Below are 15,313 nucleotides of genomic sequence, written 5' to 3'. Positions count from 1 at the left end.
AGAGGTCTGCAACTGGAATAGCCTGGAAAAAATATATAGCTATTTGGGAATAATGTTCTTTTTAACAGCTATAATCCTGCCCATCCACAAGACAACCCAGCATCTTCAGGAATTCTGTAATTTGCAAATAAGTTGTGGAAAGTTTTGCTGGAATAGCAACTCGTAACATGATGTCAGAAATAGACTCAAATATTTAAGTATTTTGAGTTGTCACCTTGAGTTGTAATTTTGATTTAAAGGTTTGTGTCCCAAGAGGATACAAGAAGAAACATGCCACCTGACGTACAATATACATTACAGCATCACATATATTGCTGTAACTTTGGATAATTCTGTAGAGGCAGGGCAATGACATTAATTCTTTTAAAGTGCGTTCATTCACATGAATTTACTGTAATTGAAATTCTGTTCTATTTTAGATATCTATTTTTCAGAGGCCCTCCATTTTGTTCCGTTTACCATCTGATACAACTGTTCCTATTGTGATGGTTGGACCTGGAACTGGAATTGCACCATTTATTGGTTTTTTACAACACAGGTCAGTGATAAAGTTAAGCTATCCTCTAAAGGCATGTTTTGTAAAATAGTGTCAAACTGAATATGATAAAATGTTGCTATGTTATTATCAGCTCATTGCATGCATTTCTTTTTCTGTCTCTCAAATATAGTGTTTAAGCATGCTGTGTAACCAGCGGTAGTCATTACTGCTGTTATTCAGTGATGGACAACTTGAAAAATTTAAGGGGCTTTCAGCTTTGAAGAGGGTCACATATTACCGCATACCCACCTCCCTAAATGCCCCCCAGACTAAGGTCACATGGTGCAGAGTATATACAGCATCCCCTCAAACATTTGATATGCTTGGCAACCCTTTGACATTGTGTGTAAGAGGTTACCCTTTTATTCTCTCTTATTTTTTTTTTACATTAGATTTTTATTGAAGTTTCTACATGCAAGGCACAAAGGGGTACAGAAAAGAAAAGGTAACACTGGGATCAAACTGCAGGGTGTGCTGAGCTCCAGGGAAGGGGTACAAAACATGTTCACTTATACCAGGATAGAAATCAACACATGAAATATAGGATTGATACATGAATCCACAATAACTGAAACAATGTGCATTTATACATTTATGTAAAGTCTACTAATTTGCACGTTGGTCAGGACGTCCAGCAAGGCGGGCATCATAAACTGTTTAAATATGTACCATCTAGTTAGATTGGCTTGCTAAGGATAGTAGGTCAGTCACAGTTGGAAACTGCACATATTTCCTATCCCTTCCTTAAATTAAAATGTACTGTTATATTCCAGTGTAAAGGTAATAGGAAATAAATATTCACACATTAATGTTCCTTGGTAAGAGTTAAAATCAAATAACATGATACCCAATATTTTCTATATTGAAAGAATTATTGAAAAGCCTGACAATAGAAAAATATGATACTGTATACATGTTACCATAACACACTAAATATAGAAAAGCTGCTGTCCTTCACAGCACCACTAAAATAAATATTAGAAGTTATTGCAGTTCAGCTTTCTTAAATTCTGGTAGGCCTATTACTACTTTTTTATGTAATGTATTTTTATTGAGAAACCGCAACAATAAGTACAGAAGAAGACATTTTTCAAGTCATACAAGTGGAAAACAGGAGCAAGATATGTGGTGCAAGGGATTCCGAACAATTACTTACAATAACTGCTGCATAGCCTAGGTCAGTTTAAAGTGAACGTCACAGAATTAGAAATGAACATAGAAAAAAAAGAAAAAGAAAAGGGAGGTAGAGCACAAAGTAGATGGAAAGTTAGAAGGGAATAAGGGACAGGAATTAGGGAAATGTGATGGAATTGCCTCCATGTTTACTGAGGTAAAGTTGAAGAGTTGGACCTGTACCAGAGGGGAACTGGCAAATGTATAACTAAATATCCAAGACCATTGGTCTTCCATCAATTCCCTGGATAGTTCCTTTTGCCACGTGGCGACATAACACGGCATAGCATCCATGAAACCAGCTAGACTGGCTTGGAACATATTCGATATCAAATGTCTAGGTGGATTTTGTGAGAGAAATAATGACTCAAAATTAGTTTGATCCCAACCCACCCTGCAGACAGACAATGAGGAGAAGTAATACCTAACCTGGAGGTAGAACCAAAATGAATTAGAAGACCAAAGGCACTGCAGAGGTCCGTAAAGGACCGTTGCCCGGCTGCATCCACCAATTGGCCCAAACGGGAGATGCCCTGAAGGAACCAGACTGAGAAGGCAAGAACATACAGGCTATACCTCTGGATTATTGCTCAAGGGCATAAGTAATGAGGCACCTGGATTGAAAAGGGGGAGATGTCTAATTCTTTTTCAACACAAGCCATGGAATAATCGATAAAGTGCAGTTCGCTGAGTGGCCCTCAATAGAAGGCCAATGCTTGTTGGCTGGACCCTAGACATCTTCACTGTGATGGAATTGCCTCCATGTTTACTGAGGTAAAGTTGAAGAGTTGGACCTGTACCAGAGGGGAACTGGCAAATGTATAACTAAATATCCAAGACCATTGGTCTTCCATCAATTCCCTGGATAGTTCCTTTTGCCACGTGGCGACATAACACGGCATAGCATCCATGAAACCAGCTAGACTGGCTTGGAACATATTCGATATCAAATGTCTAGGTGGATTTTGTGAGAGAAATAATGACTCAAAATTAGTTTGATCCCAACCCACCCTGCAGACAGACAATGAGGAGAAGTAATACCTAACCTGGAGGTAGAACCAAAATGAATTAGAAGACCAAAGGCACTGCAGAGGTCCGTAAAGGACCGTTGCCCGGCTGCATCCACCAATTGGCCCAAACGGGAGATGCCCTGAAGGAACCAGACTGAGAAGGCAAGAACATACAGGCTATACCTCTGGATTATTGCTCAAGGGCATAAGTAATGAGGCACCTGGATTGAAAAAGGGGAGATGTCTAATTCTTTTTCAACACAAGCCATGGAATAATCGATAAAGTGCAGTTCGCTGAGTGGCCCTCAATAGAAGGCCAATGCTTGTTGGCTGGACCCTAGACATCTTCACTATTCTAGCCAAGTATGCTGAATGGTAATAGCTAAGAAAGTGTGGTAGTTGAAGGCCCCCTTAGTGCGGCTTTGAATAAGTAACTTCTAAACTAACCTGGGTTTTCCATTGCCCCAAACAAATTTCCCTAAACAAATCTCCCCACCAGGCCCTGTAAATCCCTAAAAAAAGGAGAGTGAAACTGATTGGGAGCGCTTGGAATAAATAGAGGATTTTGGGCAAGATATTAATTTTTATGGTATTAATCCTAGCTAACCAAGACAGTCGTAATGATGACCATTTTGGTAAGTCCATTTTAAATTTAGCTAGTAAAGAGGAAAAATTAAGCTGAACGCAGTTGGAATTATTATTGGATAGCGTAATACTTAATGTGAGATGGGTGCCATTGGAACGGGAATGCCTGCAAAAGCCCCTCCACTACAGGGCCATTTAAGGCTACTGATTATGCTAAATTTATTTTAAAATTGGACAAATACACAACCCTCTGATATTCAGGCATAAGGGACGGTAGAGAGGTCACTTGGCTGGAAACGGATGCCAAGAGGTCGTCGGCAAAGAGTGCCAATTTATGGTCAGTATTCCCTACCAGGATACCTTTGATGTCACCATTCGCTCGAATCACTCTTGCTAGAGCCTCCATGCAAGGCATAAAAATAAAAGGGGGATAACAGGCATCCCTGATGAGCGCCATTTTGGATAGAGAGAGAATTTAAAGGGGTTGGTATCATGTGACTGCCGGTCACCATACCGACAGCGGGATCCAGGCATTTAGATACCTGGCGGTGGGGGGGAGAGCGCTACGAAGCACCTTGCGGGCCACAGGTTCTATTCATACTCTATGGGTGTCGTGGACACTCATGAGTGGAAATAATCCCTGTTAGTTGGCATGCCGATTGTCTGGATTGTGATGGGAGCGGGATGTAGGCGTCTGTAACTACATCCCTCTAAAAGAGCCCCATTAATATGAACTCAGGCAGAGGCAGCACAGAATAGGACAAGTATACAATGGACACAGTTTGGACCCAGGCCCAAGTGCTCGAGAAGACCCTCCATGAAATTTCAGTCTATTCTATCGAACACCTTCAGCGGACAAGAGAACCACGTGGGACCTACTACGCCTGGCGAGGTGGATGAGGTCAATCATTTTAGTAGTTATTATCTTTGGCCTCTCTGCCATTGACAAATCCCAACTAATCCTCATCAACCAAACTAGGAAGGAGAGGCCCTAATTCATTGGCAAGAAGTTTACCAAAAGCTTAAAATAAGTGTTCCAGAGAGCTATCTGCCTGTAACTCGAGCACTGGGCAGGATCCTTATGATCTTTAGGGATTATAGAAATAAGTGCTAATCATGTTAACAATTGCATTACATGTCTTCAGGAAAAGGGGCATAAGGGATGCTCGGTAGGTTTTATAATAGTTGATTAGGAAGGGCCTGGATTTTTCATTGTAGGGGTAGCAGACAGTGCTGATTCCAGCTCCTCCATGGTAAATTGTTGTTCTAGGAAGGTCAAGTCCTCCTCAGGAATATATGAAAACTCAACGGAATTAAGGTAATCTCTGATTGTTTGGCTAAATGAGGGCTGGTCGAGAGGAGGATGGTCCTTCCTTAAATTATAGAGCTAGTAGTTTTGAAAAGCTTCAGCAATTTGCTGGAACATGTGTACCCGCCAGCCCCCCAGACTCGCAGCTAAAATGAACATATTACTGTACCCTCTGCACTCTCAGTACCCTAGCTAGCATTGATCCAGGTTTATTGCTCCATAGGTAATATTTATGCCTGCACTTATGCATATAAAGCTTAGTCCTGTTGTTGAGGAGCATAGTAAGGGCCACCCTTGTCTCATTGAGTTCCTGCAGAACATCATCCGAGAGCGTAGATTTGTTGGACAATTCAAAGGATTTAATATAGTCAAGAAGTTGCGTTCTTGGGGCCGCCCTCTCCTCCTTTAGCTGGGATCCTAATTGTATACATTTTACATGAAGCATGCATTTATGTGCAGAGCCAAGTTTGTCCTTAAGACGGGGATCAGAAAGTAACTGGTCATTAAAACGGCAGATCCACGGATGGGAGGGCGTTGGGTGGGGACTCGCAAAGGCATAAACTGGGGTGTGGTCAGATCACGTAATTTTGTCCACTCTCACTATGAGGGTAGTATTGCAAAAACTGATGGTCCACAAGGAAATAATTAATGCAGGAGTATACGGAGTGGGGTAGAATAATAGGTATAATATTTTACTGTGGGGTGTTGAATCCTCCAGAGATCAAAACTGCTGGTGTTCATGGAGGAGTTGGCGGATTCTATGATGATCTCAGAGATAGGGGTAGGACGCACAGGAAAGCAATCAAGGGCAGATTCTAGGGACTAATTAAAATCATCCCCCCCTCCCCCAGTACAAGACACCCCTCCCTCAGTGGCTCCAAAAGTCGTAGGACCCTACTAAAAACCTGTCACTGATTACGGTTAGGGAAATATACATTAACAAAGGTATACATTTGAGCAAACAACTTACATTTGAGGACCGGACATCTTCCTTCCTCCAAGAAATGTCGAGGAACTAGAAGTGGCAGCCTACGAGAAAGTAAAATAGCCACACCTAGTGACTTGCTTAGAGTATTGTCACTTTGAAAGGCCTGAGGAAAATAGTAATTACTCTATTTAGGGGAGGCAAGATGTTTGAAGTGTGTTTCCTGCAAAAAAGCAACATCCACCCTTTCAGTTCTAAGCTGTTAAGTAATGTGAAGCATTTTTCAGGTATGTTAAGCCCCTTAACATTTAAGGAGCATAGCTTAATAGCAGAATGATGGGGATGTGGGAGTATGCATGGGCAGAATGATAGGGGGATGCGGGAGGGGCAAGTCACCAGGCAATCCCTGTGAAAATCAGGTAAGGTGGCTGGAGAAGGGTACAAAATGGAAGGGAGAGAGAAAAGATTGGAAAACAAGGGAAAAAGAGAATGAAGAAATACGGAAAACAGAAGACATATTGAACACAGAATATATAGCAACAGTAATAACCGAAAACCACTGTTGGACAGAATGGGCATAGCAGTAAATCTAATAGTCCATAGGGTATATGCAGTTTAGCCCAACTCGGGTAGGCATCCATGACCATCGTCCGGGATCAAATGGACAATGAAATTGAACAGTAATCTACCATTTGCAAAGAAAAGAGCAAGAAAACATTGCATGTGAGAAAAACAAAGAAAAACACATTGCAAACTTAGAAAATAAAAATAGGTAGGAATAGAACGGCTCAAGGTTAACAAAACCTGCTGTAGTGAAACATATCTGGACTAAGGGGGCTATTCAGAGCATCAGTACGCATCGGCTGCATTTGGATGGTCTGCGCACACGTACCGGTCGCAGTGTGCGTGCCTGACCCTACACCTTGCAGTCGCATCCTTCCAGGAAGTGGTCGCAAGGTGATTGACAGCGGCGGGCGTTCAGGAAAGGGAAGGGGAGGGGGCGGCTAGTGGGCACAATGTGAGTGTGACATGAGCGTTTTCGGGGCAGCTGCATGACATGACACGGAGCCACTCCGGGGGAAAAAAAAACACCAGTCTTGTAGATAACTTTCTGTAGTCTTAATAAAGGTAGAAAGATGCATATTATCCCAGACCAGCATGAGTGTCTATACATGCTGTAATTTTGACAGCCAAGCTTTCATGCAAACCCCATATTGTGTGCACCACAAAAGATCACCAACCCTTGTCAACATCTGATGGAGTTCATCAAATGATGGTAAGGATAGAGTGTAAATTATCAGAAGATGACCACATCTGACAGTTGTAACATTGTTAGGGGAACAGGTATCTCCTGGGGTACACAGTGGTGAACAGCAGCTGAGAGATCACACAAGTACATGGTTTCTGGTTCATCTGGCCTCAGCCTGTTTTATTCAGCAGATAAAATAAAACCTTTAAAAAAAAGGCATTGCCTTTCTGGCACTACCTAAATAGAAACATTCTTGACTATCCACTACAAACACATTTGAAAGTTTCATCCAGTATTTCTTATTCCTCCACTAGGGGGCACAGTGAGGAATGCTGGGTATAGCTGGATAGGAGAGACTGAGCACCAACTAGTTAATTATTTTTTCCCAACAGCCAAGGCCTCCCACTCCTCTACACCCCAACCCCAATTAGCCAGTTTTTTAGTTGGTGCCATCACCGGTGGGCACCGGTGGTGGGGAGCTGCTTTTAAGTGGTCCCTCAGACTATTTTACTTAAATTTCTATTTTTAATTTGCTTTTGCTTAGCAGTAGTGTAAGACTCCCTCACTGCTGCTCCAAACACCCTAGCTTCAGCGACGGCAGCACTGGCGACCGGGTCAGTGACTTCTGCCATGGCGCTCCATCCACACAGACACTGCACAGAGCTCATGGAAGCAGCCATAGCTGGCAGGGGACAGGTAAGCCCAGGAGCCACATTGCAGCGGCTATACACCACTGGTGTGGAGGCCACTGGCGGTGCTGGTGTCAGCACCCGGAGGTCGCACTCTGCACAATAGGCCACCAGGACAATTAGGAACAGGAACACCGTTAATAGCGGTGCAGGCAGTGTTCCTGGGGTCCACACTAGAGGAGCAGGCAGGCTACTGCTGTTATCCCCACCCTTAGGTGCACTTGGTCATGGCAGACAGCCCGTCCCAGGCAGACTCCTGTCTCTTTAACTCCACATAGATGCTGGGTAGCCATTTTACCCAAACTGCCTGCCTCAGTTCTGCCTGGGGAGAAGCTTGGGCTCCTGTCTTCCATATACCTTGCTCCCAGTGGCTAGATTTTTGCTTTAGCTCGTTCCTGCTGCTAAGCTGGATTGTTTAGAACTTATCGCCCACGTTTTTCTGTGCATGGAGTGGTCTGTGTGTATGTAACTGTTGAGAGGTGGTTCAGATCCTGTCCTCAGTGCATGAGACTAGCGTGTTGGCCACCTCGGACATAGACTTCCTTAGTGCCTTAGGATTCTGCCTCCAGGGTAGATGTGGAAGCACTGATCAGGGCAGTATTTTAGGTGGAGAACTCCAAACAAGCGCCTAGGTCCAGGGCCCCCATTTTCAGGTGTCAGAATAAGGTGACGACAATTCTGAGCAACTGGAAGACAATCTTGCAGAGGCGTGGACTTGCCCTAATAGGTCCTTTCAATTTAGTGCCTTGTGTCCTTCTATCCTCTCCCACCTGCAGAACGGGCCAAGTGGAAGTCCCCTCCTCTAGTTGATGCCCACATTGTTGGCCTCATGAGATCTTCCATCCTCCCTACAGCTTCCCATAGGGATTCCACAGATAAGATGTAGAACTTCCTTAAGATGACCCTATACCCATGTGGGTGCTGTCGCTGGCCCTGCCTTGCATGGGTGGATAAGTCCATTTTATGTTGGCTGAGGCACTAGAAGCGTTCAGGGTCTTACTTGGGTGAGGTGGCCTCTAAGGTGTCTACTTCTACTGTAGTGATCAGGAGAGCCCTGTAGCTGTGTTCCTGGCAAGTTGATGCAGATTCTAAAAAGACATTAGAGGCACTCCCGTATTCTGGGAACATTCTCTTTGGTCAGGAGTTGGACAGGCTTGTTGCTATTTAGCAGCGTCCAAGATAGCTTTCCTCCCTTTGGCGGCTTCTCCCAGGGCCAGAAACTCCTCCTTTCATTCCTTTAGTCCACAGGGAAAGGCCAGGGGTCAGACATTGTCGAGATTTCAGGGTTCCTCTCCAAGACCTCTTGATCCCGAGGTAAAGTCTTGGCTCCCAGATGACCTGCTTCCAAACCAGCTGACATGCTTGCCACATAAAGGGGCTGACCCACACTAGTGGATCCTATCATGGGAGGCTAGCTTCTGCGTTTTGCAGCTGTGTGGACTGAGACAACATTAGATGCTTGGGTCAGAGGTGTGGTCTTTAAAGGCTATGCACTGACCTTTTCAAAGGTGTCCTCCATTAGAATTCTTCTCTACAGGATTTCCAGTGGATATGGAAAAGGTGGTAGCTCTCAGGGAATCTGTTTGCTCCCTTCTGGCCTACAAGGTCATCATCTCTGCCCCTCTTTCACAGAATAGTATGGGTTACTATTCAAATCTCTTTCTTATCCAAAAACCGAATGACTTCTTTTACCGTATCCTCAAGCTATAAGCTCTAAACAGGTATCTGCGGATCCTCCGATTCCGCGATGATTCTCTTCACTCCATCATTTTGGCTATGGAACTGGGGATTTTATGGCATCTTTGGATGTCCAGGTTACCTATTTACACATTCCCATCCAGGTCAGCCAGCAGCGCTTCCTCCAGTTTGTGGTGTTAAATGATCACTACCTTTCAGGCTTTGCGTTTTTGACTGTCCGTGGCCCCTCAGGTGTTCACAAAGGTCATTACCGTATTGGCTGTGCACCTTCATCGCGGAGGGGGGTTAGATTCCTGTCTTATCTAGATGACCTACTCCTAGCCCTGTCTCCGGATGTCCTGACAGACCACATTTGCCTTATAGTGGATCTGCTGCAATCACACGGGTGCAAAATCAATTGGTACAAATCTACGTTGGCGTCTTCTCAGGTGATGTTGCACTTGGGGGCGCAGCTGTAGTCCAGAGTTTAACGGGCCTTTCTTCCAATGGATAAGATTCAAGCCTTGCAATACAAAATTTGTACTTTCCTCCATGATCGTCAAGTGTCCATCTACTCCTGCATGCGGATCCTGGATTCCTTGGGCTCCATGTTCGACATGGTGTGGAGTGTTCCCAGTTTTACTCCCATCCTCTGCAGCTAGAAGTTCTGGCCAGGTGGAACAAGTCTCATCAGCATCTCAAGGCGCAGATAATCATTCTGTTGCCAAAGGTTCATCCCTCTTATGATGGCTCCACTGGTCCCACCAGCCAGTGGACATTGCCAGTAGTGTAATAAAAGTCCAAGGGCATTGTCCAGGCACAGAGTCAGTGAGGACATCAAGAATGAGTTCCACCGGCAGATTCCCTACAACTTCCTACAGAGGGCATACTTTAAGACTCCTATCACAATCATCCAATAGGAATGGGGGCGGGATCTCAAAATGAATAAATATGTTTGTCTGAGACATGGAAGAAACACCTTGTAAAAGACTTGCAAGTCGTAACTTGTTGGTGTTGTGCTACTAGTTATGCCGCATTGAAGTTGGAGACCACCCTGAGAACCACTTGGTAAGACTTTTCTCCCAGGGCTTTTATTACACCACCAGCGACGATAAGGAGTTGGATTTATGTTACCATCTCTCCATCTGAAATAGCGGACTTAACGCTGTGTTTTTTTAGGGTGGTCTTCTGTATGCCGACTGACGGGATCCCGGCGCACAGTATACCGGCGCCAGGATCCCGACAGCCGGCATACCGACACTTATTCTCCCTCGTGGGGGTCCACGACCTCCCTGGAGAGAGAATAAAATAGCGTGGCGAGCGCAGCGAGCCCGCAAGGGGCTCATTTGCGCTCGCCACACTGTCGGTAAGCCGGCGGTCGGGCTCCCGGCGCCGGTATGCTGGTCGCCGGGAGCCCGACCGCCGGCATATCGTAGTGAACCTGTTTTTTTATGTATGGAATTGTTTTCATGGAATTCTATTTTGCTTCTGTTTAAATAATACATTTGTTAACCCTTGAAATACCGTCAGAAGTACTGTACGGAGTGATATTTTTGGGGGAACCAGCACTAAAGATACCTTGATGAGCGGATTACCTAAACAGTGGAAGTAAACATTCATGTGAGCATTGAACAAACAAAGATACCTTGATATGTTTCTTCCCTTGTATCTTAGGTAAGTATTTAAAGTGAGCATTATTTCCCACACGTACTCAGACTAAGGAGATAAAGATCACTGTCCCATTATCTAGGGGTCTTCCTTACATTTTATGAACAATACTGTTTCTGAACGTACTACACCGTATGTACTTTCTCCATTTTTCCTTTATGTAAGTGCTCTGAAGAACAACTACGGATCAAAAGTCTGATCCATAGAGGAATTTGATTGTTATTCAATGGAGAAGTATACAAATATTTTATTATACATCCTGTATATGTGAAGTCTAATCATATTTGTCGTAAAGGATCGCGCACTGTTTTTCCTCTCAGTGGAGTGCTGAATGTGTTTTTTTTTTGTCATATTGTATGTACCCATGTGTTCCATATATAAACCCTCTGTTGGGCTTGTTCCATGTGCTCCTTGACAATGGACATAACGTCCACAATCCTGTCCTACATCTGCGATATGTGTTCAATAACACTTTTATAAGGAGTTGGCTGCCCTTCCCATAACTCTTTAGCAACCTTCTGGGGTGTCTTCCTTTTTCAACAGATCAAATGGAGAGAACCCTGTAGGACTGTGGAACTTCTCTAATAGCCAACAACAATATTGCAATAAGTAATCCTTGTATTTCCCATCCTTATCAATGACCTTTTTCAGCAGGCTTTTTAAGGTTTTGTTGAACCTATATACCAACCCATCAGTTTGGGTATGGTAAGTTGATTCCCTGATGTGAGTAACCTTAAGTAATTCCTTCATGATCCTAAACATAAAGGGGGTACATTGGTCAGTCAGAATTTCTTTAGGTATTTCCACCCTACTCTAGCTTGGTAGAGATATTACGCAAAGGGATTGCTATGTAATATAATGTAGCATAATGCACTATTGCTAGGATATACTGATGACCCCAAGCTGACATTTTAACAAGGGCCCAACAAGATAAATAGCTATCCTGTCAAACAGGACCTCTATAATAGGCATGGTCACTAGTGGACTCTTGAAATGCGGTGTGGGAGCATGATACTGGCACTTGGGACAGGAACTATATTCCAATACCTCTTCATGCACCCTTGGCCAAAAGAACCATTGGAAAATCCTCTCGGTGGTTCTTTCTGCTCCTAAGCTTCCTGCTGTGATGTGACCATGAGCTAGGTCTAATATGATTCTCCTATATGGCTTGGGAACTACTGCTGTTCTACCACATATTCACCATTTTTTGTAATTTGGTACAACACCTCATGACGGATGGATATGTGTGGGTACGCAAGCCTGTCATAAGATTCTACCCCGTTAATAACTTTCTTATTTTCTCAGGGTTTATCTTATGTTTGTTTTAACCACAGACTGTTCCTTCCTCACCTCAAGGTTAGGCATACCTCCATCTCTGTCTTCAGCTTCTCATTCCATGTTAGGAGGTGTCTCATTTTGATATTCCTCATTCACTAGTCCCCAGCCATACTAGCAAATGGAAATGGCTCCAGGATTACAGAGGACACACCCACTGCCAGTGGACCATCCGCACTGTCAGAGAGCTCTATACATTTAACTTCTGTGATCAGACTGGATTCCTATAATTTCCAAAAATTAGGAAAATTTCTCCCTATTTTTCATGCACCAAGAAAGGAGCCAACCCTACTTTAACAAGAGCTGAAACACAAAGGGTGTTAATATTCACTTCAGCAGCAATATAATGGCAGTTGTATGAAAGTTACACAAACATTTGTTTGCTGAATCTTTGAAGAGTTAACTCACCCAGCTTTCTCAAGGGTAATTAAATTTCCTGAGTCTAGCAATGCCTCTATTCAATTGCCTTCCATAGAAATTACACATTAGGGTTTTCCAGCTAAGTTAGAACAGTATAGGCTTACCTGGCAAAGAAATAGTTCTGCAACATTCAAAGGCAGCATCATACTGCATGGGTTCACAACTGGGCAATTAGTAATAACATTTCCTGACATACCACACCTAAAAATGTAAGCACAATTGTAAAGTCTTTTGTGTGGCATGGACTTTCCTGGCCCAACTGGCCAGTCTCCTGGCCCAGTGTCTGCAGTCTCTCCATTTTTAAATTCTCTTAAGTGCCCAGAACCCTTTTTCCTTTGAACATTCTTACCAGCTTTTACTGAAGTGCGCTGTCGTAGATCTAGGGGTTGCTGTGGTGTAGTCAGTAATTCATCTGCCAGATACTGCAAAACCATAGGCACAGACCTCAAATAACGACCAATGACAACTCTTCCTACTATATGAGGACTGTTTAATGTTCTTCTGTAACCATTTCTTGGTTAGGTGGATGAGGTTGTGCATTTGTGAGCGTTTTAGCTTTTCATAGTCTTGAGCATCTGCAGGGCTTAAATTGAAATAAGCTGTTTATGGTTGTCCTGCAAGAAATGTGCAAAAAGTCTGGCCCACTGTTCTTAAGGCCAACTCTCATGCTCAGCGGTTTTCTCAAAAGTGGTTAGATATGCCGTCATGTCATCAGCCATAGTCATTTTTTGGAAGAATGTAACTAGCTCAAATAACACTGGAGCTAGTTGGGAGATTCAAGGAAGAATTTCTAGGTCGGACTGCAAGCTGCTGCACCACACTGCCTGTAAGGCTTTGTGGTCTACGTGCTCTTGCCTAGGTGTTTCCTTGATATCCAAGTGCTGTTGCCTCCAGGCCATGACAATGGTGAATTATTGAACTCTGGTGGATTCCTGATAGGCTGCTTTAGCCTGTAGAAAGGCCTTAACTACGTCTTTCATGTTATGTGGTAGATGCCTTTACCCAGGACATGTGTCAACACTGTTTTCAAATTTGGAGGCTCTGGCCCTTTAACTGTAAGTTTACACCAATGTGCAGACCAAACACCACTTGGACTTGCTTTTTTTATTTGAGGCACTGCAGTTCCCAGCACGTGTCATACTGTAAGGAGTCTCTGCAGAGTATCAGTCTGCAACTTTTAATTTGGGCTGTATCTGTGGTCTAGTTTCTTTCCCGGAACACACAGACCTGTTTTCTGCAAGTTTCTCGAGGCTGCTGCTCCTCTTACTGTGTGCAGATAAGATTGCTGTCATTCACAACACTGTAACAGAGTTTAGGGAACAAGTATCATCTTCTGTGGTAGACAGTGGTGAACAGCAGCCAAGAGATCACACAAGTCCAAGGTTTCTAATTCAAATGGCTTCAGCCACTTTTATTAAGCAGATAATTTAAAATAAAACATGAAAATAAAAACTCCTCCTCTGTCTGGCACCAACTGAACAGAAACATTCCTGACTATCCACTACAAACACATTTGAAAGTTTCAGCAAGTATAGCTCATTTGTACCAAGTTGCAGGTCTCTCTCACAAATACTCTTTTTCCCCAGGCAGCGAGAGACTGAGGGGAGATGTATGAAGCAGTGAAAAGAGTGGATGGCAGTCAATCAGTTGCTACTTATAATTTTATAGAATACACTTGATAAATGTTACTTCAATGCTGATTGGTTACCATGGGAAACTTCACTGGCTCACTGCTACAGATGTCTCCTCCTACATCCGTGCTACAGTCATGTTAAACATCCCTTCTAGTCACGCCATGCCGCGGTGTGACTCTGTAGCGCAGAGAGTCTTTATGTGAGTTTTTTTTCATGCATCTAAGTCACATTGATATGCAAATAGGATGCACAAGCAGCTTATGCTTTTTAAAATGATATGTGTCATGTCTATATGCTGTGTGTGACTGCGGCTGTATCTGCATACGAAATGCTACATTAGGGTTTTCCTGGAAATCACTATAACGTAGTATTTCATATGCAGATACAGCCACAGTCGCACACACAGTATAGGCATGCCACATCATTTTAATCAGTATATGCTGCTTTTGCATCCTAGTCACTTAGCAATGCAAATAAAATGCATTTTCAGCAAAAAAAAAAAAAAAAAAAGGCAGACGTTTGCATAGCTGCTCGGAAGCTGCCGGCTGACTCACAATAGGCATACAGTTGCATGGCGTATTGAGGCAAGCTTTATTAGGACACATCTGTACATGCATCTTCCCCTGAGTTTCCAGTATGACAGCCTTTTATTACACTCACCCAGGTGCAAATGTTAATTAGCCTATTGAATGGAGCCTGCCCCCACTCTCTATCCATGACCCAAGGAACCCTTAGCCAGCTTATACCAAAGCCCAAAGGCTGTTGACAACACTACTCTAATTTTTCCTTGGGTTTTAAAACGTGTAGATCAGAAACCTGGGCCAAATATAACTGCACTCAAGGACTATTCCAGTGTTCTTGTCACAAGTGTATGGCCTCTTGAACATTTTAAAAAGTTATAAAAATTGAATTTGTAATTCTCATTTGTTTTTGTTTTTTCCATTTCTAAACTATAGACATTTGTTAATTTCTATTTTTATGTGATTGCTTTTATATAGAGAGATTCTCCGTCAAGAGAATGAACAGATTTTTGGAGATACTTGGCTATTTTTTGGTTGTCGGAGTCATAATAAAGATTACTTATTTCGGTAATTATATGTC

The 15,313-nt window shown here is 43.3% G+C and overlaps 1 protein-coding gene across 2 annotated transcripts in view; it reads left to right on the top strand.

Annotated features, from left to right (window-relative positions):
• MTRR (5-methyltetrahydrofolate-homocysteine methyltransferase reductase) overlaps positions 1-15,313 on the top strand; it is a 528,380-nt gene that overhangs the window by 470,086 nt on the left and 42,981 nt on the right. For both annotated transcript variants that reach the window (XM_063922764.1, XM_063922765.1), the window contains exons 13-14: positions 420-538; positions 15,211-15,300. In XM_063922764.1, the coding sequence (XP_063778834.1) occupies positions 420-538; positions 15,211-15,300 (209 nt within the window). The remainder of the gene's footprint in view (positions 1-419; positions 539-15,210; positions 15,301-15,313) is intronic.

This window comes from Pseudophryne corroboree, chromosome 5 (genome assembly GCF_028390025.1).
Source record: "Pseudophryne corroboree isolate aPseCor3 chromosome 5, aPseCor3.hap2, whole genome shotgun sequence".
Lineage (NCBI taxonomy): Eukaryota > Metazoa > Chordata > Amphibia > Anura > Myobatrachidae > Pseudophryne > Pseudophryne corroboree.
This window is presented reverse-complemented; position numbering and strand designations above follow the sequence as displayed.